The 25496-nt window shown below is 41.6% G+C and overlaps 1 protein-coding gene and 1 non-coding gene across 2 annotated transcripts; both read left to right on the forward strand.

The window, feature by feature from the left end:
• The first annotated feature begins 6198 nt into the window (after positions 1 to 6198).
• Positions 6199 to 6271, forward strand: TRNAE-UUC (transfer RNA glutamic acid (anticodon UUC)). The gene has a single exon. It is a non-coding gene; the product is annotated as a tRNA-Glu (tRNA).
• Positions 6272 to 12733: 6462 nt separating this feature from the next.
• Positions 12734 to 23548, forward strand: AICDA (activation induced cytidine deaminase). Its single transcript, NM_001038682.3, has 5 exons — positions 12734 to 12814; positions 18112 to 18259; positions 20923 to 21196; positions 21465 to 21580; positions 22383 to 23548. The coding sequence occupies exons 1-5, from the start codon at positions 12807 to 12809 to the stop codon at positions 22434 to 22436; spliced, it is 600 nt and encodes a 199-aa protein (NP_001033771.2). The 5' UTR covers positions 12734 to 12806; the 3' UTR covers positions 22437 to 23548.
• The last annotated feature ends 1948 nt before the right edge of the window (positions 23549 to 25496 follow it).

Here is a 25496-nt window from a genome sequence, read left to right on the forward strand (position 1 = left end):
AACCCCCGTAACCACAGCTGTCTTGTCTTTTCAGCCAGGAAGTTTTATCTTCCCGACCATCCACAAAAGAAAGGGAAAGCTTCGGCTGCCTGGGGCAAGTCATGAACAGACTCTTCAGCACAACTTGGCTGAAGATGGAGTTGGTTCCCTGGCCAAAAATTTGTACAGCTTGACCAACACCCTTGGGAGATGTCCTGGCCCTGGGCTCCCTGTGCTGAACTTTTGGGAAGAAGTCCACTTACTGATGGAGCCTACTGCTTGGCTAGGGGTGGGTGTGTTTGTTTGTCTGAACAAACATTGTTTCATTTTGAGCGTTACCCTTTGAGATGGACAGCAGAGGGATCATTCTTCTTTTTCAGATAGGGAACAAGGTTTATAAAAGTGAAGGGACCCATCTACTTACTGGATAAAGTATGGCAGAACCATGCCTGAACTAAGTTCTAAACCTTAGGTTAATATTAATGTTCACTCAGTTGCAAAAGGAAAACTCAGAAACATCTTGTTTAGAAATTACAAGTAATTTCCTTGGTTGCTGAAGGTTTGTGAGCGAATCTAGACAGCCCTTGGTGTCACACACCACATGAACCACCCAGGAACTGCGCCACTCTGGAATTCTGTGGGGACAGCCAGGGGTTGTGAACCATGAGCCTGGTTAGAAGGAAGAAAGTGAGAAAAGCCCAAGATGGCCATACTTTTCCTCTTATCAGAAGGATGGAGTACCAGTTTGTTGGCTGATTAGTCAACAGTTTTAATCATGGTTTCTTTGGGCAATAGAGAAAGTGATTCTGAGCACAAACTCTGCAGCTTGCCCTCATGGCTGCCAATCCTGACTTCACCAAGCAGATGAGTCATGTGGGTTACTCAACTTGTTTCTACTTTCACCTCCTGCCATAGCGCGTGTTTTCTTGTTCTCTTTCCAGGTTTGATTTTTGATCAAAGATAAAGCAGAGCTTTCATTTATACCACCGACTGTTTTCTCTTGTTCAGGGCAGAGAGATGCATACTTTTGTACAGCCTGGCTCACAGCCTTCAGTTCCCTGTAAGTACCCATTCTGTGCACCTGAATTTCCCACTCCTGTTCTTTACTCTCCTCTGATCCAGGGAATGTATCACCTTTGAAAGTTATGGGCTTTCTCCTCTGTTTACACATACTGACAGCTGAGAGATACCCATCACTCCCATGTTTTCTCCAGCTCTTCAGATCCTTGAAGTTTCTCCGAATTAATCAGGATTTTAAAATTTGTTGTTTAGGTGTTCAGTTCAGTTCAGTTGCTCAGTCGTGTCCGACTCTTTGCGACCCCATGAATCGAAGCATGCCAGGCCTCCCTGTCCATCACCATCTCCCGGAGTTGGTGGACGTGCATATATTGTTGCTCAACTACACCTCTACCTACTTCCAAAAAGTTTTTATCACCCCAAAAAGAAAATCCTAAACCATTAAGCACTCAAACTCACATCCATCGAGTCGGTGATGCCATCCAGCCATCTCACCCTCTGTCATCCCCTTTTCCTCCTGCCCCCAATCCCTCCCAGCATCAGAGTCTTTTCCAATGAGTCAAATCTTCGCATGAGGTTAATTCACATAAATAAAAATAAAGTATACAATTCAGACTTCCCTGGTGGTCCAGTGGGTAAGAATCTGTCTGCCAAAGCAGGATAACATGAGTTCAATCCCTGGTCTAGGAAGATTCCATATGCCACTAAGCCCTTCCCTACAACTACTGAATCCGCACTCTAGAGCCTGTGCTCCACAACAAGAAACGCCACTGCAGTGAGAAGCCCACACATCACAAACAGAGAGTAGTATCCTCCGTTCTCCCTAGTTAGGAAAGCCCGAGAGCAGCAATGAAGACCCAGCACAGCCATAAGTTATTAATTTAAAAATATACAATTCAGTGACATTTAGTGCATATATTGTTGTTCAACTACCACCTCTATCTACTTCCAAAAAGTTTTTATCACCCCAAAAAGAAAATCCTAAACCATTAAGCATTCATGACTATTCCCCGCTGCCTCAAGCACCTGAGTAACCACCAATCTGTTTACTGCTTCCCTGGATTTATCTATTCTGGATATTTCATATAATATCCAGAATGGAATCATACACTCTGTGGTCTTTTGTGTCTGCCATCATCAGGTTTTAAGGTGATCGTATGGGACATAAATGACTAATAGAAGCAACTTCTACTTCTTTTTATGCTGTAGCAGTACCTCCTGTAAGGAACCTGTGAATGGAGGTCTAAAGTAACCAGGACAGGGACTTCCCTGGTGATCCAGTGGTTAAGAATCCACTTGGCAATGCAGGGGATGTGGGTTCAATCCCTGGTCTGGGAACTAAGATCTCACATGCCATTTGGCACAACCAAAAAATAAAAATTAAAAATAATGAAATAATGAAATAAAGCAATCAGTAACCAGGACATTTGAGTAGCAGAACCATGTTCAATGTCAGCAAAGTGCTGAGTGCACTGAATGACTTTCTAACTATGCCAAGTTGACAATTCCTGCCTTCTGTAACAAAGTGAAGACCTCCTGATGGTATATTTAGTCCACGTGAGGATGGGTTGGGGGAGAGGAAAAACAAGGGGATCTTGAAGGAGGAGGAAACCTGGTTCACACACTAAGGAATCTGAGGCTGTTGATGTCAAATAAATGCTTCTCAACTTTCTAAGATCCTGAAATTAGTTAAATCAAGAAGCAGTGTGATCTAATTAGTAGTGATGGAATGACTATTATAAGGCAATGATCACTACAGACCCTCAAAAAAGGTGAGAACTGAGGAGAAAGAATGTGCCAATATGATGCCAGGACTTCCTAAAGAGAGGATGATCTGATACCAATGACTGTTGGTGAGTAGTCAGAAAGAGTAGAGAATAGTGATTCTACAAGTAACATTTTATTTGCTATCCTTGCTTCAGGACCTATCCCTTATTCATTTTAGAGCTATTTTTAATCAAAATTATCTCTACCAGTCAATGAAATCACATCATCCTTTATACTGCATCACTGAGCATACAAATAATATGGAATTTGGTTTTCCAAATGCCCACAAAGAGAAAGAAAGACCTGTACGTTATTTGAAGCACTTCTCATTTCCCCTGGCATTTCAATTGTCTATTAAGCAAGCAAGCAAACACACACACAGATACACACAAATGTTTCAGAAGTACATAAAGTCACACAATCATAGAATTTTAGAGCTGGGGAAGACCTTGAAGGTCCTCTAGGCAATGAAAACTAACCACCTGCTTGGAATTAATGGGAATTTGTCAAAAAAGCAGAGTACTGGGCTGTACTCCAGAATGACTCCAAAATCTGTAGGAATTAAACACTGGAATATGCAATTTTATACACTTCCTCAGAGTATGAGAACCTCAAAATTACTCACATTTTATTACTTAAAAAAAGTATTTTATTACTCACATTTTATTATTATCAGAAAACTTTGAACCATGGGAGCAGATTACTTTGATGATCATAATTTATGTTTTTAAGGTATCTGATCTTCTTAATACTTTCAGCTTCTATAAGATACTATTTTATCAAAACAGTTGTTGTTTATAGAATACCTTCCATGCACTAGACCACATGCAGAACCTCTTATTTAAATTACTTTTAACGAGGGCCTTTCCTGGTGGCTCAGTGGTAAAGAATCCACCTGCCAGTGCAGGAGACACGGGTTGATCCCTGGTCCGGAAAGATCCCGCATGCTGCAAAGTAACTAAGCCCATGGGCCACAAGTATTGAGCCCACGCTCTACAGTCCAGGAGCCACAACTACTGAGCCCACACACCTATAGCTGGTGCTCCGTGCTCCACAACAAGAGAAGCCACTGCAACAAGAAGCCCTCTCACCGCAACCAGAGAGCAGCCCCTGCTTGCCACAACCAGAGAGCAGCCCCTGCTTGCCGCAACTAGAGAAAGACTGCAGCAACAAAGACCCAATACAGTCAACAGTAAATAACTTATTCTTAAAAATTACTTTCCACAGTCTTAAGATAAGCATTTCAACTCTTTGGCCCTCAATGTTCACATCTGAAAATTGGGATAATAGTTTCTACCTCTTCGACTTAAATGAGATAATATGTGCAACTTGCTTACACAGAGCCTATCATAAAGTGCACAAAAATTGTTAGTTATTATTATTTATTCACATTTTATACATGGGGCAAGTATAACATATGGCAGCAGGCAACCCACAAAGACAGTTCACTAAGAAATGATGGAGACAGAACTTAAGTCTTCCTGTCTTTGATTACAAAAACCTAACTTTTCACTCTTTCTTGTATATGCGTGATCAATGAAGCTTTAGTTAATGTTCCTATCAAAAATAACTTTTTTTAGACCTTTGGCCAGCCCCAGGCTTTTGATGAATGCTTCTGTGTTCTTTCAACCTCAGTAAGTTCTGGGCAGCTGCACAGCAGAGACTGAGTGAGTAATTCCTGTATATGTCCCTCAACTTTTTCATACCCCAGAGAAATTCAGTAATATGGCTGGCAGTAAAGTGAGAAAAACAAAAATTGGGAAATGCAGAAGTTGAAGCACTCCAAGACCACACTTTAACCCACGCGGAAACCTTTTTGGGCTCTTTTCAAAAACAACAAAGTATCATATTGAACAATCTACCTGGTGTCCAAAAATAGTGGTCTAGGGAGTCATTGTCTGAGCATCTCATCTCTCAGACACAGGAATGCGTGCCCTGGAGAACTACCAGGGGGACTTCTGGCCATAACGAAACCCCAGCTTGTGTTTCTCATGAAAGTCCAGTTGGTGGTGAAGCCCAGATGTCCAGGACAACTCAGCCACTAGAGGCACAATTTCCAAGTCATGTTGTTTCCGTTAAAAATAACCTAGCCAGGTAGTCCTGTGGTTTCCGACTTTTTAAGAGAAGTTGGTGAGGGAAGAGGGTAGTTAGTAAGGAAAATAACTTTTAAAAATACCTGAAGGAAACCCCATTTTTTGTTAATCTCACTAACTCCAAATCTCCAGGAATGAAAAATGCTACTGTCATGATAAGAGATGTACTTTTTTTTCTCCTTTAATAGAAGAAAGGTAAGCAGGTACTATAACTTTCTGAGAAATAAGGTTATTTTCTAATGCTGGATGAGTCAGGCTTCTAAAATAATTCTTACAGCCATTATGCAAGCTATTTAACTCTCCATTTGTTAGAAAGCATTTCTTAAGAAGCTTATATGAATATGAATGACATCTCATTTTTTTAAAAGAGAAAAACTGAACTTGTTTTTTAAAAGCACAAAAACCCTACATACTAAACTTGTACACATCAAGTATTGGTCCAATCTTACATCACTTTATTTACAATTAAACAGCACCATGGTTTTCTCAATTAGGTTAGTTAAACATGCCCAGAAAATTGTTATTCAAAGTCTATGTTCCTTTAAAATAAAATTAACTCTTTAACTGAGCTCAAATCCTCAACAAACAAAAAACCTTTTACCAACCATAGATAATTATATCACCAAATTTACTTAAGAAAAATAGATTTGAACATTTTTTTTCCTCCAGTTGACAAACTTTGAGAGATACTGCTGTTTAATGTGGCACACAAATTAAGAAACATTTTGATAACAGGGGCATTATACTGAAACACCCTCACATATTTCCACCTCCACATATAAAAATATCTCTTTGAAATCAATGCTGCTGTCTCCTCTTGAATTTGACATTTCATTTTTATCTGTCATCATTGTTTTCTTACAAGTCATCACTCATACCAGAATAAGCTATCATCGTGGCTAAAACATATGAAGCACATGTCAAAGCTCTGTGTTTGCTCATGTTGTTTCTGCCAACTTGGAGAGAGGATGAGAAATTTTATCAAACATATTCATGTATTCCAGATACTAAGCTTTCACACACAGTAAAGCTAAGCAGATCCTTGGAATGACTTTGTGAAGAATTCTTTCCCAATGTCATGTGCTTCATAAGTGAAAGGTACAGACCCAGGACCCAAGATTTCAGACTATCCTCCAGAAATTCTCTGCTCTGTACGTTTTTTTCCCCCTTTTTTTGGCCACAAGGCATGTGAGATCCTAGTTCCCCAACCAGGGATTGAGCCCATGCTCTCTGCATTGGAAGGGTAGAACCACTGGGCCATCAGGGAAGTCCATCTGCTCTGTACGCTATTAAAATTCTATCCATTCATCAGAATCTTAATTGAGAACTCAATCTAGGGAATTCCCTGGCAGTCCAATGGTTAGGACTTGGCACTTTCACTGCCAAGGTCCCAGGTTCAATCCCTGTTCAAGGAACTAAGATCCCACAAGCCAAATCACTTGGCCAAAAAAGGAAAAAAAAAAAAAAAAGGAAATCAGTCTATTGTGAAGCAATAGATTGTGAATTCTTTTCTTCCTCTGACTTCATCATACTAAGTGGGCAGTGGTATCCTGTTACTAGGATTAAATAAGAGGTGAAGAGACCACTGTATGGGACGCTTTACCAAGAATTTTCTACAGAGAATCATGGAATCATTGTTCCTCAATGTGTTTTTCCATTGTTCCTCAAAGTGTTTTCCCATTAAACTTTCCTATAAAAGAGAAGTAAAATAAGGAATGCTGAGCATCTTAAACCAGCCACATGTTGGGCTGAAATGTCTTTGGAATCTGTTTTTTCTCTAATGTTAACACGATGCTCTATTTACTTGTGGGCCTGCCAGATGTTGACTTACCCTCCATGAGTGCATGGTAAGTTGATTCAGTCGTGTCTGACTCTTTGTGATCCCAAGGACTGTAGCCCGCCAGGCTCCTCTTTCCATGAGGATTCTCCAGGCAAGAATCCCGGAGTGGGTTGCCGTGCCCTCCTCCAGGGGATCTTTCTGACCCAGGGATCAAATCTGTGTCTCCTGCACTGGCAGGTAGATTCTTTACCACTGAGTCACCAGGGAAGCCCTATATTGCCATGTACTCACATTTAGGCATGAAGATATGCGTATCCAATGAAGATATGCGTATCCAGTTTTTAGAAGCACAAGGCAGTCGTCCCTTCAATTTTGAGATGCAATGATTCTCTCATTTTTATTTCAAGTCTTTTATTGACACTTAATTCTTTTATATTGTCATTTAAGATCACCTATTTTAAAGCTTGAAAGATAAGTTTCTTGAACTATAATATGCATCATTGTTCCCCTTCAAAGCTCAGCCTTATGCTTTCTCATAATAATCCTTCAATAAGTATTAAATGAATGAATTTCAGTTTTCAAAGATGCTGTTTATAAATTACTTATAAAAGCACTTTTTGAATTATCTCCAAAGGGGTAAAACATTAAAACAAACACAATAGATTTTTTTCCTCCCCCACAACCTTCATTTTCAAGTACTGAATTTGTGTATGTTGGAGAGAATCTTCTTTATGCAATCTCTACACTGAAAAGTAAGATTTTCAAAACAAGAGACAGTATATAAAAATGTACATTGAATTGTACATTATTAGATTCTACCAATGCTTTGATGTTTTTGTTGTTCAGTTGCTCAGTCATCAACCCTATCAAATCTAATTTATGAAATAGAATTAAATAAATATCCACAGATAATTCTAGTGGAGGTGATGGAATTCCAGTTGCTCTATTTCAAATCCTAAAAGATGATGCTGTGAAAGTGCTGCACTCCATATGCCAGCAAATTTGGAAAACTCAGCAGTGGCCAAGGGACTGGAAAAGGTCAGTTTTCATTCCAATCCGAAAGAAACACAATGTCAAAGAATGTTCAAACTACCACACAATTGCACTCATCTCACAGGCTAGTAAAGTAATGCTCAAAATTCTCCAGGCCAGGCATCAACAGTATGTTAACCGTGAACTTCCAGATGTTCAAGCTGGTTTTAGAAAAGGCAGAGGAACCGACTGATGTTGAAGCTGAAACTCCAATACTTTGGCCACCTGATGGGAAGAACTGACTCACTGGAAAGGACCCTGATGCTGGGAATGATTGAAGGAGGAAGGAGAAGGGGACGACAGAGGATAAGATGGTTGGATGGCATCACAGACTCAATGGACATGGGTTTGAGTAAACTCTGGGAGTTGGTGATGGACAGGGAGGCCTGGCATGCTGCAGTTCATGGGGTCGCAAACAGCCGGACATGACTGAGCAAATGAACTGAACTGAAAGGATAATTCTGCTTCTGGAGGAATGGACTTGACTGCCACCTTTTTTTCTTTCTTATTTTGGCCAAGCTGTGAGGCATGCCTAGTTCCCTGACCAGGGATCGACCTATGCCCCCTGAATTGGGAGTATGGAGTCTTAAGCACTGGACCACCGGGGAATTCCCAAATTTTAAAATTTTGTGTTTATTTTTTTGCCACAACTGGTGGCTTGTGGGATCTTAGTTCCCTGACCAGGAGTGGAACGGTCCATGGCAGTGAAAGGCCACCATGATCGCCATCTTTCTCTGTTCTTCCCCACGATGCCTGGTCTTATATGCTTCCCAAAACACAGTGTTTTATTTCTCTTTGCTGCTTGGCTGAGACTCATGTCCCATTATTGAACTGAGAGGTGGGGAAACATTCTGGCGAAAAATGGCCACCAGAGACTCTTTCAACAAAACAAAGAGCTCCAAAATCCACGCTTCAGTTAGATTTAGATTTAATTACTTGCTAGACCAACTGTCTACATTTTTATGTGCAAAAGAAATCATATCTTGCACAAGCAATTTATTGAGTCTGTCTGACATACACAGCCAAACCCAATTCTAATGACACAGTCAATATCGGGGGGAAGACTCTTCTCTGCAGCTCTGATGAAGATTTCTAAACGGATATGGTCAATCTGACTAAGATCTGCAAGGTTGATTTTACCAGCAAGATAGCATTGCATGAGCTTTGAAGTAAGGCAGATCATAAAAAGGAATGAAATTCTGATGCATGCTCTAACATGGATCAATCTTGAAAACATTATGAAAAGTGAAATAAGGCAGACACAAAAGGACAAAGATTGTATGTTTCCACTTACGAGTGTTTACAATCATCATATCCATATAAGATTACCAGAGACGGCCAGGGGGAATGGTGAGTTACTGTTTAATGATTATGGGGTTTTTTTGGGGGGTCATGAAAAAGGTTTTTGATGGCTGCACATTGTGAATGTAGTTAATACCACTGAATTGTGCCTTTTAAAATAGTTAGAGGGACTTCCCTGGGGTCCAGTGATTAAGACTCTGTGTTTCCACTGCAGAAGGTACAGGTTTGATCCCTGGTCAGGGAACTAAGATCTCACATGATCTGCAGTGCAGCCAAAGGGGGGAAAAAGTTAGAATCCCAGAAACCAATCCAAAACTAAACAGAAACAAAGCAGGTGCATCAGCAGCCAGTCTGTTTTCCTATTTCTGCCTGGAACAAAAGGGCATAATTTGAAGAGAGAGAATATACAAAAGGAGCTCATCAGCATTGTCAGATCACGTCAAGTTCCCACCATCAGTATCAGGAACTGAGCTTCCCACTGGGGTAAGTTGGGAAATTTTTTTCTAATTTTCAGATTTTGTCATGTTACCATCTCTGAGAATTAATATTTAAACTTATTTTGGAAGGATGTGTGTGCATGTCACTCTCTAGACAATCAGTTGATAATATAGTAAAGATACTACTCATATCTGAGGAAACAAGAGGATCAGATTTTACACGCCCTTGGATGATCCCACCTTGGCCTCTGCAGAGGAATTTTTTTTTTTCTATTTTGGGGGGTCATGACACACTGCCTGTGGGATCTTAATTCGCTCAATTAGAGGAAACTAAACCAAGAATTGAACCAGCGAGCTTGGCAGTGAAAGCATGGAGTGGTAATCACTGGTGTGCATGCGTGATAAGTCTCTCAGTCGTGTCCAACTCTTTGCGACCCTATGGACTGTGGCCCGCCAGGCACCTCTGTCCATGGGATTCTCCAGACAAGAATACTGGAGTGGGTTGCCATGCCCTTCTCCAGGGGATCTTCCCCACTCGGGGATATCTCCAGCATTAGCAGGAGGGTTCTTTATCACTAGTGCTACCTGGGAAGCCTGCTAACCACTAGACCACCACCAGCAGAATCCCTGCAGAGGAACCAACCTCTCACGGACCTAAGACTCAGTGAACATAGACAATTTCGTATTTGAAGTTATAAGTGCTAAATAAAAATATATGTTAAGGAAGTGGAAAGAGAAAGGTCAGGGTGATGGGATATAGTGGACATTTTAGATATGAGATGAGAAAAAGTCTCAACTCGATACAAGGAGTATCTGAGTAAAGACAAAGGACCAAGCAGTAATGATAGTAAGAGGAAGCTTATTCCAGACAGAGGGACAAGCAAATGCAGAGGCTGACGCCTGTGTGTTCCTCGTGCAGAGCAAGGAGAGCGGTAAGGCAGGGGCAGAGGGCCGGGCAGAGGGTCTGGGGAGCCATTTGTAAAGATGTTGACTTCTTACTGAGAAAAAGAGGGGTCAGGGAGAGTTGACAGCAGAGTGACATGATCGAAAATATTTCAAAAATAGGACTTCTCAGGTGGCCCCGTGGTTAAGACTCCACACTTCCAATGCAGGGGGCATGGGCTCAGTTCTTGGTAAGGGAGTTAAGATCCTGCATGCCATGCAGCCAAAAAGGAAAATAAATCTTAATAAATAAATATATATATATATTCCCCCCCCCCCCCGCCCCAAGAATTACTCTGATTGCTGTAAGAATAGACTGTAACTGAAGAAAGGTGGTGGCAGGAAGGCCAGTTGAGCGGCTGAATATAATTTTTCAGGATGCTTAGATCTGGAGGTGGTGACAAGTGGTCAGGGTCTGGATTTATTCTGAAAGGAGAGTTAACAGGATTCGGGCACAAGATTTAAAAGAAAGAGAGCAACCAAGAAGATGGCCAGGATGGCTCTGAGTGCCACTGAGACAAAGAGGTAAGAGGACCGGATTATACGTTGGGAGAGACAACAGGTGCTTGTTTTTAGCCATGTTTGAAATGCCCAGACATCCAGAGGGAGATGCTGAGGTGGAAGATGGGCATACTTGCCTCGAGTTCAAGGGAGAGTTCCAGGCTAGAACTACAGACTGGGGCAGGGGGAGGATTATTAAGATGTAGACGATTTTTTAAAGCCTTGAAGCAGAAAGAGAGCAAGAACCCTGGCCGCTTGGCTCACTATTGCAACACCGGCACCTGGCAGCTTCTGTCACCTAGTGGGTATTGAATGTCTACTGAATGAACAGATAGAATGCATATGAACGCAGGAGGGAGAAGTAAAAATATTAGACCAGCTTGTATGAAGGAGGGAACTTAAAGCATCTTATTTGAAAAGCCCAACCTGTTTTCTAAGTTCAGTGCAGTCACTTAGAGGCTGATTCTGTGTGATGAAATAAATCTTTTTGTTGTTTGAGATGCTGCTGCTTCTGACTTCAAATTAATATATGGCTTCTGTGGAAAAGATGAGCGTATGCAAAAATTATCCTTTACGAGAGGCTCTTGGGTGCCGCTGCCCCCGCCGCCCCGCCGCTCCCGCGCAAGCCGAGAGGTGCAGAGAACCTAGTGTGCTACCGAGGTCTTACTCCTCTAGCGGGGAGACGTGACTTTTATCTCAGATGATTCTTGGGAGGAACCGTTAAGAGAGAGAAAGCTGTTACTAAAGAACTTGCAGGATTTACATGCATGGCTGTTTTCCTTTGGTTATCCTTCAACTCAGTGCTGCCCACTGTAAGCCACATACGTAATTTAAATTTTTCGAATAGGCACACAAAAAATACATTTGTCCTCTAAAGATGTACAAGTTGAGAGTTGCATATTTATTTGGGGCAAGATGAGGTGCCCAGGAGGCGGCAGCTCAGCTGAGCTGCTACTGCTGCTGCTAAGTCGCTTCAGTCGTGTCCGACTCTGCGACCCCATAGAGGGCAGCCCACCAGGCTCCCCGGTCCCTGGGATTCTCCAGGCAAGAACACAGGAGTGGGTTGCCATTGCCTTCTCCCCGATAGCTGAAGGACTGCTCCAAAGAGGTAGTGGGGGAAGGTCAATATATAAGATTAAAAAAAAAAAAAAAAAACTATCCTTTGGTGTAATCATCTAGTCTTTTAGCAACTCTTGTAAAGCAATCAAAGGAAAAAAAAAATTCAGTGGTTTGGGAGGCAAAAACCTCTGTCCTAAGTCCTGAGTGTACTTGGCCAGCAACCAAGCAGGAACAGTTAGTGTCAGTCTTCATTGAGACTCAGAGCTATTGTGTAATTAAATGAGAAATAGATGCTTTTGGCTAATCGAACACACGATGCTTTTAAGTTTATTGTTATTATTATGTTTTAAAAATTAAAGATACCATTTTAAGGAGTTTCCTGGCAATCCAGTGGTTAGGACTTGGTGCTTTCACTGCTATGGCCTCAATTCAATCCCTGGTCAGAAAACTAAGATTCCCACAAGCCTTGAGGCACAGCCAAGAAATAAATAAATGAATAAAGATATCTTTTTTTTTTTACCAGGATTACAATATACAAACTGTCTACTCCTCCTGTCTCCTGATCTTTACTACCTGTGGAGGGTAGACTGCATTTTTAAAGAAGCAGAACTAAAGGAACCTATACATTAGGCAGAGTGGCCCGCAGTCATTTTCTCTCTGTGATTTTTTGCCTATGAAAACCCCACCCACCTCCAGTGGACCCAAACAGGAGGAAGCCTGCTGGGGTATGGGTTACCTGTTGGTGGTGATGCTGCTGGGGGGAGGAGCCTAAAGGGCTGAGTTCAAATTTGAATGTGTGAGACCGGTGCCTTGTCAGCCAGTGCAGCAGAAGTGCTGGAGGCAAGCTTTTCTTCCTAAGATCTTCAGGGAGCCAAGAAAGACAAACTGGATTCCACCATGGACAGGTAAAGCAGTCTGCTTGTGGGTAGTTGCTCTGGCTTTCCTCTCAGAGCAAATCTGAGTAATAAGATGTGCAAACTTTCCCTTTCTCCCCTAACACTGACTCACAGGATCTGCCTGGTCAAGATGCACAGTTATTTTTCTGGATCTGTCTCATCTTCTGTTCAGATCTTACGTGCTTTCCGCCCAATTATCTCTCTCTTTTTTTCTTTCCATACTCGAAAGTACTTTTATGCACCATGCATTGACTGGTCCTTGCAGTTAGGATAGTTTATGGTAGTAATATTAATCAGGCAAAGAGACTCAAATCATGAAAAGGTCATGGCAATACTGTACTAAAAACAGTAGTGGTAATGGTAATAATTCTGTAAACATTCAACTGTAGAACCTCTTGAAGAAAAACTTGACTATGGAGACTTTATTGAATAATTACATAGTCGAGAAATTATTTTCTAAATGCCAATATTCAAAAGTATTTGCTTGAAGGTCAGTCACTATGTCTGTGACAAGGAGATGAATTCAACTGAAAAAACTTCTTTAATATTATAGGCCAAAGAGGCAGTTAATGGCATTTTTACTCTTTACCTAGTCTTTCCATTTCTTCAGACATGACTTAACTTACTTCTTTAATGCATACTCTAAAACTTTGATGATGTCTTCACATGAAGTTTATGACAATTGTTATTACCATAGAACTTAATCTATTTCTATTGCAAATGTATGCAAATTTACACCTAATCCATATACTTCAATCTCAATGTAGAATCTTAATGGTGGATTAAATGTCCTTCAGAAAACTGAGGGCAAAATATCACACGTCAGCTCAGTTTACAGTGAAAACTAATCTGTGGTATGAGAGGAAAAAGGCTCAATGGAGATACTTGTAAATAATGAAATGCAAAGCAACAGTAAAATCAGAGTTGAAATTCAGAGAAAGTCAAAGAAGGAGAGAGGATGAAATTCAACAGGAGAAAAAGGGAAATACTGTGATTTTCATTAAGGAAAATACTATCTGCAGAGCACAGTACTGATGGCACGCAGCAGGAAAGGATGACTCGGTCACGATTACTTTTAACCCATCTGTCTCTGGTTTGCATTGCTGGGGATGCAGCCAGCGTTCCGCTTCAGGGCACACAGCTGTCTGGCACAGCTGTCAACCTGTGGGCCTTACAGACAGTCTCTACTGAGTCCTCTGCATCCTTAAGAGACACCAAAGAAGACTTCCCTGGTGTGTCAGTGGCTAAGACACCACACTCCCAATGCAGGGGGCCTGTGCTCAGTCCCTGGTGGGGGAACTAGATCCCACAAATAAGACCAGGTGCAGCCAAATAAATAAATATTTCTTAAAAGAGAGAGAGAGAAACCAGAGAATAGGGTGCTGGAACTAGGCCCCCAGCTATAATTAAAGATATTTAACAAGGTCACAGGCATGCAATTCAATTCACTGTGACTGGTAACTTCTGATGGAAATTGTATTTTCATGTGGGGGTAGAAGGCCATTTGAATTCCTTAATCTGTGTCCTATCCTTCCTTATACTCCCAGGACACTTTTTCCTCCTACGGGAACCCCCTGCCAATACCACCTGCAATGCATGATATTGTACCCCTCCCCCACTTCTCATCCACACAGCCCAGGAGGACAGGTTAAATGCAAAAGGAATTTATTGGTAAGAGATGATGCCTAATCTATTTAAAACTGGGCCCAAAGGACAGAATTTTTTTTTCTTCCTCTCCAGTACTTATTATGCATCTACTATGTATTCGGTTTATGTAGTATGCTGAGGGTGGTTATGTTAATTAATTAACAATAGTAATAGTAACAGAGGTAGTGCTGTGGTGGTTTTACCATAGTAAATTATTACCACTTTAGAATAAAGCCAGTGATTATTAGATCTTTGTTAACATTCATTTTGGATTCCTGTTAAATGTGAATTTTTAATTATAAAAATTTGATTGACTAATTTGTATATTGTTTCGTATATGTAATGTATACACTGGTGATACATCTAATTCTCTGCCTCAGGATTTAAAGTGGATTCCAGGGACTTCCCTGGTAATCCAGTGGTTAAGACACCATGCTTCCATTGTAGGAGGCATGGGTTTGATCCCTGGTTGGGGAATTAAGATCTCACATGTCATGTGGCACAGCACCCCACCTCCCCACACTCCCCCCGCCAAAAGATTTCCAATAAACTTCATGTGTGTGAGAAAAACATTCAAATTACAACACCTTTAAAAATCTCTGGTCCTTGCTTACTGATTTACTAAGGGTGATACTTGGGAAGTTGACTTCTGGGTCTATCTCATGTATTTCACTATCAAAGTATCAATAACCAACATGTCCATACAAAAGTGGGTGTAGAAGCTTTATTCACAACCCTCAAATGGAAACAATCCAAATGTCCATCAACAGGTGAGTGAATATACGAAATGTGCAGTATGGAAGCAATGGAATATTGCTTTGCAGGACAAAAGAACAAACTCTACTGATACATGCAACACCATGGATGAATGTCAAAGTCATAATATACTTAATAAAAGAAGTCAGACACAAATGAGGTGATAATGTATACTTAAAATAAAATTCTAGAAAATAAACCATAATTATAGTTACAGATTAGTGGTTGCCTGGGAGGGAGAAAAAGAACCTACTGAAGAGATGGATGAGAAAACTTGGGGGGAGGGGTACCCTAAAAATGTTCTGTACACTGATAGTTGCAGCAGTTTTAGGTGTTTACATCTGACAATATTCACAGAATTGTGAATTTTAAATGGGTGAAGTATGTAAATTATGTGTGTGTGTGCTCAGTCGCTCAGTCATGCCTGACTCTTTGCAATGCTATGGAGCCCATCAGGCTCCTTTGTCCATGGGATTTCCCAGGCAAGAATACTGGAGTGGGTTGCCATTTCCTTCTCCAGGGGATCTTCCCAACCCAGGGATCAAACCTGATCCTCCTGCATTGGCAGGGAGATTCTATACGGTACCACCTGGAAACCTCAATGTAAAAAAAAAAAAATTGAAATAAGTTTCAATTCTCTTGCAAGCAAACCGTATTCAAATTACTGCCTAGATCATGACTTTGACAAGTTGTCTGCACTTCTGCTCAATGCCACTAGGTGGCAGCGTTATCTCTACTGGTAGATAAATTTGCTGAAAAACACAAAGGACAAAAACCAGGGACACTCACTACTGATGCTTTGGTTATCAACCACATTGGGCTACAGTTCATGGGGTCACAAAGTGTCGGACACAGCTAAGGGACTAACACACACACACACACTGTATAGCTTGTGCTATGTTCACACTACAAAGGAACTTGTGTTGGCAGAGAGTTATTTCTACAAATTCAACTCTAAAATTTAGTGCTTATAACATGCAAGACACTGTGCCGAAAAACAAAAAGCAATCTGTCCCTGACCCCCATCCCCGGTGTGGGAAGAACATGGCAAAATATTTAGATTATATTGTGAATTTATACATGAGATCAGCCTAACTCAAATCTTGTAAATACATATGCATAAAAAGACTAGAAGGAAAAACATAAGTATATTAACAGTAATAATTATCATTAGATAGTATGTCTAATTAGTAAAAAATAGTATTAGTCACTCAGTCATGTGACCAGCTCTTTGTGATCCTATGGACTGTAGCCCACCAGGCTCCTCTGTCCATGGGATTTTCCAGGCAAGAATACTGGAGGGGGTTGCCATTTCCTTCTCCAGAGGATCTTCCCAACCCAGGGATCGAACCAGGGTGTCCCACGGTGCAGGCAGGTTCTTTACCGTCTGAGCCACCAGAGAAGCCCCATGTCTAATTATCACTAGATAATTGGTATTTTAAACTTTAATTCTTTAACATTAAAAAATTTTTCACTTTCGACTTTTTTTGTAATGTTCAAGTTGAGAATGGTCAAATACCTTTCACACTTTTAACATATGACTCAAAAAGTGTCACTTCCTGACTCAAAGCACAGAAATTCTAATCCACATTCTACATCTGAGGGGGACAGATGTAGCAATCAATTGATAACAAAAGTTGAATTCTTTGATAGGGATGAGTGGAGAACAGCAGGAAACTTCAGGAGGGTTTTTTTTGTTGCTGTTAATGTTCAATTTTGCCTAGAAAGAGGGGATAGTGGCAGTTGAGAGAGGTCTTCCTAGAAGAGCTGAAATTGATGTTAGGCTTTGAAAGGGGGGTAGGTTTTTGCACAGTGGGGGTAAAAAAGGCAAGTAAGGATTCAGTCAGGAGATGTATTCCAGCAAGACGGCTGGAAAGAAAACTAAAGACTAGTGCCAGGGGGCCTGCTACAGGGGTAAGGAAGGGGGTGAAATGATGGGAGAAAAGAGAGAAATACTAGGAAACAAGGCTAGAAATGTAGATGTGTCCAATTGTAAAAGCTTTACCACAATTAACGAGTTTGGAGTTTATTCTAGATTTTCTGAGATCTCTAGGGCACCTCATGGAAACTTATTTTGAAGGGACTACAGGCAGAGAGATCAGTTAAGAGATCAGGACAATGTGATAAAAAGAAAGATTAGGGATTGGATTGAAGCACAGAACTGAGAGAACAGAGCAGGGACACTCCCAGAAATACTGGAAAGTTTGACTCAATAAATTTAGATGATTAATTAATTAAATATGAGTGAAGGAGAATCAAAAATGATTCCAAGCTTTTAGACTGCATACTTGGGATGGCAAGTTGGTAGGATAGGAGAGGGAGGTCAGGACAGGGCAATTTGGGAATATTGTTTTGACCACTTAGACTCTGAGATCTATGTTGGACATTTAGGTAGAGGTTGGGGCCTCCCTGGTGGCTCAGTGGTGAAGAATCCACCTGCCAATGCAGGAGATAACAGAAGTTCGATCCCTGGGTCAGGAAGATTCCATGGAGAAGGGAATGGCAATCCACTCCAGTATTCTTGACATAGACAGAGAAGCCTGGCGGGCTATAGTCCGTGGGGTAGCAAAGAGTCAGACATGACTAATAATGGAGTGAAAACCTGAAAAGATGAAACTGGGAAAGACGTCTGTAATTCCAAGTTATCAACATCTAGAAGGCAGCCATGGGAGGAGCCTGTCCTGTGAGCGTGGATCGCTTTGGGGTTCTTGCTGTCTCAACTGGTCTTAAGTACAAGCATGAAAAGGGGTTTGTAGTGGATCTGAAGTGCACTAACTCTTAGGCATCCAGCATAAGGAAGCAAGAGCGTCTCCTCTGGTTTGGCCCAAGTATTACAGATTTTTCTTTAAAAGCTGATGGAAAGCCAAGAAGGCTGCATCTCCTCCCTCCTCTCTCACCCACAGCCTCTTGATGAAGCAGAGACAGTTTCTTTACCAGTTCAAAAACGTGCGCTGGGCTAAGGGCCGCCATGAGACCTACTTGTGCTACGTGGTGAAGCGGCGGGACAGTCCCACCTCCTTCTCACTGGACTTCGGGCACCTTCGAAACAAGGTATCAATTAATATCTTGCTATTAATTAATTAATGCCTGCTTCCCAAGCAGCTACACTGAGGGCACTTTTATAGCCACCTGCTGATGATGCTACTCAGCCTGGTTCATTTGTCTCCATTAGATTTCTGAGATATCTTTTCTCTTTTATATGTCTCTGCACCCACAATAGACAGGTTCCAAAGGCGGTCATTTAACATCCTCCCGAATCCTGCTGGGCACATCAAGGCCACACTTTGTTTCAGTGCTAAGAATCACTGCCCCAAACCTTCCTCTCCTTTCCCCAGCATCCAAATTGCTTTTCAGATTAAGGAAGAAACCAAAAGAAAGAGATTTTTTATTTGGGGGAATCTTATCAGCTCATTCAAGCTGAACTGTAAACGTGGAAAAACAAATTGTGGCTTTGGAATTTTAAATAATGAAGGAAGAAGAATTAGGAAAAATTAATGACTCAGTTTTATCTTTCAAATGATTTCTATTCCTTCCTGCTCACCTAGATCATAAGCCAGCAAGTACATTCATCATAGTGACCCTCAGAAAATTCAGGGAAGCCATGAATTAAAACTAGAAGATCAGAATTTCCCTGGGGCACAGTGGAGAAGAGTCTGCCTGCCAGTGCAGGGGACACAGGTTCGATCCCTGGTGCAGGAAGATTTCACATGCCCTGGAGCAGCTAAGCCCACGTGCCACAACTACTGAGCTTTCATGCTGCAACTACTGAACCCTCGCACCCAAGAGCTCATGTTCTGCAACGAGAGGCCATGAATAGATAAATAATAAAAACTGCTTCTCAATAATATGGCAGCAGTGGTGGTTTAGTCGCTCAGTTGTCTCCAACTCTTGGGACCCCATGGACTGTAGCCTGCCAGGCTCCTCTGTCCATAGGATTCTCCAGGCAAGAATACTGGAGTGGGCAAGAATACTTGCCATTTCCTTTTCCAGGGAATCTTCCCAACCCAGGGATTGAACTCAGGTCTCCTACATTCCAGGCAGATTCTTCACCAACTGAGCAATAACACATCTAGCATTAAAAAAAAAAAAAACCTAGAAGATGGGAGAATTACATTTTCAAGAGACTTCATCACCAAAATCCAGAAGAGTTTACATAACATGCAGTTGACATGTGGTCTTGGTGGAAACGCAGGGAAGAATCCCTGGGCAGAATGACACTGACGTATCTCACTTTTCTTGGCCTCTATTTGTGTTGTGTTCATTGTCCCACTGCAATTGTTTTAGCTTCTAATCTTTTCCCTATTTGGTGATAAGAAACATTCTAAACATAGAAAGCTTTTGTGTTCCTTTCCTTCTCTCTCCCTGAGTCTTCACAACAAAACTCCATTTAACTTATGAGGAATCAGAAGATCTAAGAGTTGGGTGACTTATGGAACTTAGGTCTTCAGATTCTGGGAGCAATGACTTCTCTGCACTATGAAGTGGACTTGCTATATCTCACTATGGTGATTACTATTACAATCATGGGGGTCATACAAAGAGCAAACTCATTACAGGCACACCTCGGAGATTTTGTAAATTTGATTCCAGAACATGGCAATAAAGCATATTGCAATAGAGAATATTGCAATAAAGTGAGTCAAATTTGGGGGTTTCCTGAAAGTGCTAGTTTTTCAATCCTGTCTGACCCTTTGTGACCCCATGGACTATAGCCTGCCAGGCTCCTCTAGTCCATAGAATTCTCCAGGCAAGAATACTGGAGTGGGTTACCATGCCTTCTCCAGGGGATCTTCCCGATCCAGGGATCAAACCTGGATCTCCCCCATTGCAGGCAGATTCTTTACCATGTGAGCCACCAAGGAAGCCCTAGTACATACAAAAGTTATATGTTTACACTATACTACAGTTCTTTTAAGTATGCAATACAATTATATCTAAAACAAAAAGTGTATATCTTAATTTTAAAGCTTAATGCTAAAAATTGCTATCATCTAAGCCTTCAATGAGTCATACTAGTAGCAAAGATCACTGACCACAGATAACCATAATAATGAAAAGTTTGAAATTTGCAAGAATCACGAACTGCGACACAGAGACACAAAGTGAGTGGATGCTGCTGGAAAAAATGACACCAGGGTTGCCACAAACCTTCAGAACACAAAGTCTCTGCAAAGTCCAATATAGCCAAGCACAATAAAACAAGGGACCCCTGTATTTAATTGTTCTTAAACCACAACCGGTGCCTACTACCTCTTTTACAACACCCACTTGTCAGTCTCAGACTCTCCTAACCCTAACTTTTTATTCTCCACTTGGTGTAGTGGAGTCCAGTGTATTTTCACAACGGTTACATCAACAGCACTTCCAAGCCGTTTCTTCCTCTCCAAGGAAGGAAAAGCAACTTCACAAACAAAATTAAATCTGAGATGGTGTGATGCTACTTGACCCACTCAACTCATTCCATCCTCCCACTGTTCCACAGAAAATCTGCACCCTTTTCCCTTCCCAAAGCCAAAAGTGCAAAGAGTTTAGGATCACCACTCATCATTATGTCCTTTCGGGCAGCTGCTTAGCCTTTCTGTAACCTCGGACAAAACCAAAGACAGACACGCCAAAAAGGCTGACCGCTGGGAGGGACACGAATTAATGACGATGAAGCTACCAGCAGGACAGTCAAGGTCGGTCACCATCCCGAGTCTCTGCTCTCTCCCCAGGCCGGATGCCACGTGGAGTTGCTCTTCCTCCGCTACATCTCTGACTGGGATCTGGACCCTGGGCGGTGCTACCGCGTCACCTGGTTCACGTCTTGGAGCCCCTGCTACGACTGTGCGCGGCACGTGGCCGACTTCCTGCGGGGGTACCCCAACCTGAGCCTGCGGATCTTCACGGCGCGCCTCTACTTCTGCGACAAGGAGCGCAAGGCCGAGCCAGAGGGGCTGCGGCGGCTGCACCGCGCTGGAGTCCAGATCGCCATCATGACGTTCAAAGGTGCGCGGGGAACTTTCGGCCCGGCTCTCCAGAGCAGGACTGGCCATTCAGATTGGAAAAAGCCAGGGTGAGAGAGAGCGGGCAGAATTCTAACTCGCCCCCAAAGTCCTAACTCGCCTTTTGGGGCTGAAAGCTGTCAAGGAGAATTGGAGGAAAAGAATCGGTGGACCCAAGACTTTGGGGGAGGGGGTGGCAGGGTTTTCTTTCTTTCCTCATGATTTGAGCTCTGACCCATCCCCTCCCCTCTCCTTTTTAAATTTTCAAATAGATTATTTTTATTGCTGGAATACTTTTGTGGAAAATCATGAAAGAACTTTCAAAGCCTGGGAGGGACTGCATGAAAATTCGGTTCGTCTGTCTAGACAGCTTCGACGCATCCTTTTGGTAAGTGAGGGGGCTTTCTTTGCTTCTCATTTTCTTTCTCTCTCCAAAGTTATCTATCCCTGGCACTACTTATATTTCCTACATTTCCGCGTGTGTGTTTGTGTGTGTTTATCATTCTCCCCTTATTTTTCCTGATGAAAACTTTCTCTTCTCTGTTTTTGTTGTCATTTCTCCTACAACTGAGTTTGCTCTAATGTTGTTTCACAATTCAAAGCCCTCTACTAGCCCTCTGGGGTTTCCCAGGTGGCGCTAGTGGTAAAGAACACGCCAGCCAATCCAGAAGACAAAAAAGATTCAGGTTCGTTCCCTGGGTTGGGAAGATCCCCTGGAGGAGGGCATGGCAACCCACTCCAGTATTCTTGCTGGGAAATCCCACGGACAGAGGAGCCTGGTGGGCCACAGTCCATAGGGTCGCAAAGAGTCAGACACGACTTAGCCCAAGCACCAGCCTTCCAGTAAGATTCCTTTCCCTTCCCCTCTTCCCCACCCTAATCCCCTCCCCTCTCTTTTCCTCACTCACATCTTTAACTTAGACTCTCCTCAGAATCCATTTTACTGCTAGGAAAATTTCTTCCTCTCTTTCTCTTTCCTCTCCCTCTCCCCTTCTTTTCTTAAAAAATATTAATGAGAACGTCCCTGGTGGTCCAGTGGTTAAGACTCTGAGCTTCTGGGGCAGGGGACATGGATTCGACCCCTGGTCGGGGAGCTAAGATCCCAGATGTGGTGCAACCAAAAGATATAAATTTTAAAAAGAAAAAATTAACACAAAAATTACAAAGTCACCCACTGTCTTTCTCCACAGCCACTCTACGAGGTTGATGACTTGCGGGATGCATTTCGTACTTTGGGACTTTGATACCAACCTTCAAGAATGTCACATACAAAGAAGTATCTATAGTGGTGTAAAAGAACTATCTTTGAAGAATTCTGCTGTTCTTCAACTCTCACTTTGAGTTTAGAAAAAAAGTATTCATAGAGGACTTTTTTTAAAAAACTGTCTTGAAAAGAGAAGGAACACAGACCCACCAGGGTTAATGCCAAAACACTGGTTCAGTTTTTCAATGTAACGTCGCCCCCTACTGGGAAATGGCAGAACTGCAGGGCCTGGGAACCCCTGTGTCAGTACTCTTGACTTTTAAGCAGAGAAAGCAAGAGGTTAATGCTGAGGAGCATGGTGAGAGGATCAGAGGTTTTATGACCAGTATTTTTAATTATTTGATTCTTGTTCTGCGTTTTCTAACGGTATTAACGATAGATTTTTCTACTCTTTTCCTTTGGGGTTCACTTTCAAGTGAACAAACTTGCCACCCTGTGATCCACAGAACCTAATGAGAGAACCTGGGTGACTGCAACCCCAAGCTGTCTGTTCAAAGCATTAATATCCAAGCATGTGTTCTGTGTTTAATTGTCTGAAGCCTGATTTTAATGTTTGTACATACTAATTTTTTCTTGGCACGGAATATGCATGATCACCGTTAGGATGCTGTATAATAAAGGAGCTTAAAATGAATTTGAGGGCTGTGGAAAAGACATGCTACAAGTGAATTGATACCTCAGGTAACAAATCTGCAAAAAGATCCTTTTAGAATCTTAACTGTGCAAACACACATTTCCCACGTAACTAGTGAACACTTGGAAGGGAGTTGCTTGAATGTTGAGAAAAGAAAAAAGTCCATTCTCTCTGAACCTCAGCAAAGTCAACCAGGTCAAGATTTTTTCCCTTTTTTTTGCATGTATGGGTCCCTTCTCTCAAAGATGTGACAATATAAGAGACTGTGACAGAAGACAGTATTTGAGAGAGAAGGACGACAGAGCATTGCAAGGAAATAGTGTTTTATCCATTAAAATGGAATGATCCACCACAGCACAAACTGGTTATTTGTTCCTAATAACTATCATGGACTGTCAGAAAAATATTCAGAATAACCATAACACAACTATTACCTAGCAACCCTTGCAATGCAGATAAACAGATCTACAGGAAAAGTTGAAAGCAAAAAAAGAAAAAAACTTGAATGCATAATTGTACTGTTTTACTCTTATTGTACATAATTTGTGAAAGAATTAAATATTAAAAATCCTTATTCATGTATTCATATTGTATGTTTATGGTATGCAGTGTCTCATTTTTATCATAATTTTCCTTTTTGTTTTGTTAAAATGGATTTGTAATGTCTCATACATTTATACCTTTGGAAATGCTAGTAGTAAACCATATAATTGTAACATAGTCTAACATTGTATTAACATTGCTATGAAATCCATTTTCTTGATTTTTTTAGTAAATTTTTCCCACAGCAAATTTGATTCTGGCTCAATCAGCTGAATAAATGATAATTTTGGAGCTTTGGAGATAAAAGGTCAAACCAAAGTAATTCCAAAGGTGATTTTTAAAAAGTTAAACTACAGAAAAGTCCGTATGATGGAATAGACTTTGGAGTCCAAGAACAAGTGCACCCATCTATGTTCAACTGAGTTCTGACAAGGGTGCCGGGACTATTCAGTAGAGAAAGAACAGTATTCTCAGCAAATGATGCTGGAACAAGTGGATATCCATCGACAAAAGACTGAATATGGATCACACACACACACAAATTAATTCAAAGTTTATCAAATACCTAAGTCTGAGAAAGTTCCTAATTCATGCCTGCATAAGTCTGCTCTTCAGAACTCAGGGAAAGCCTAAGATACTAAAGATTTTTTCTACAAGTAAGAAACAGGGAACACAGCGCGGCCTTTCCTGGGCATGTCCTTTTCAGTCCTCCTTTTGATAGGACTCAATACTGAGGGGAACGGGAGTGAGACAAGAGGGGAACAAAATTTTAGATAGAGATGTTAATCATAAATTCAGCAGAGGAACTCTGTTTTATGAGGATTCGGTTTCAAACTCAGACTGAGGAAAAAATTTACAGATATTATCTGAGTCTAGTATCCAGAATATAGACAACCTAATTTAGGGACTTCTGGGCAGTCCAGTGGTTAAGACTCAGCGCTCCCAATGCAGGGGGTTCGGGTTCCATCCCTGTTTGGGAACTAAGATCCCACCTGCTGTGTGGCTCCATAAAAAAAAAAAAAAAAAATGCCGATACATTTCTCCAAGGAAGATTCACAGACCTCTAGTAAGCGGATGAAAAGATTCTCAACATCCTTAGTCATGAGGGAAATGCAAATGAAAACCACAATGAGATACCACTTATAGTTACTATGATGGGTGTAAACAAACAAACTAAAAAAATAACCATTGTTGGTGCGAATGTGGAGAAATTAGAACCATATATTGGCTAGAGGAAATGTAAAATTGTGTAACCACTATTAAAAAGTTTGGTAGTTCCTCAAAAGTCAGTATGAAATTACATTAAAAAGTTTGGTGGTTCCTCAAAAGTCAGTACGAAATTACTGTATGACACAGCAATTCCACTCCTTGGCACACACCCAAGAGAACTAACAACAAAGGTTCAAACAAAAACTTGCACATGAATATTCTAGCAGCATTACTGGTAGTAGCCTAAAAGTGGAAGGGCTTCCCTGGTAGCTCAGCTGATAAAGAATCCACCTGCAATGCAGGAAACCCCGGTGTGAGTCCCGGGTCAGAAAGATCCCCTGGAGAACGCATAGGCTACCCACTCCAGTATTCTTGGGCTTCCTTGGTGGCTCAGATGGTAAAGAATACGCCTGCAATGTGGAAGACCTGGGTTTGATCCTTGGGTTGGGAAGATTCCTCTGGAGGAGGGCATGGCAACCCACTCCAGTATTCTTGCCTGGAGAATCTCATGGACAGAGGAGCCTGACCAGCTACAGTTCATGGGACCAAAGAGTCAGAATGACAGTGACAGATACACACACACACATATCCTGCAATATATCCTTCAAAACACTATGCTAAGTGAAAGACACCAGATATAAAATACCAAGTATT

The sequence above is a fragment of the Bos taurus genome, chromosome 5 (assembly GCF_002263795.3).
Source record: "Bos taurus isolate L1 Dominette 01449 registration number 42190680 breed Hereford chromosome 5, ARS-UCD2.0, whole genome shotgun sequence".
Taxonomy (NCBI): Eukaryota; Metazoa; Chordata; class Mammalia; order Artiodactyla; family Bovidae; genus Bos; species Bos taurus.

Excerpts from the sequence above, each read along its gene's own strand:
- AICDA (NM_001038682.3), top strand. Across the intron at positions 18,260-20,922 it reads TCGGGCACCTTCGAAACAAG|GCCGGATGCCACGTGGAGTT; the intron begins GTATCAATTAAT and ends CTCTCTCCCCAG. Across the intron at positions 21,581-22,382 it reads AGCTTCGACGCATCCTTTTG|CCACTCTACGAGGTTGATGA; the intron begins GTAAGTGAGGGG and ends CTTTCTCCACAG.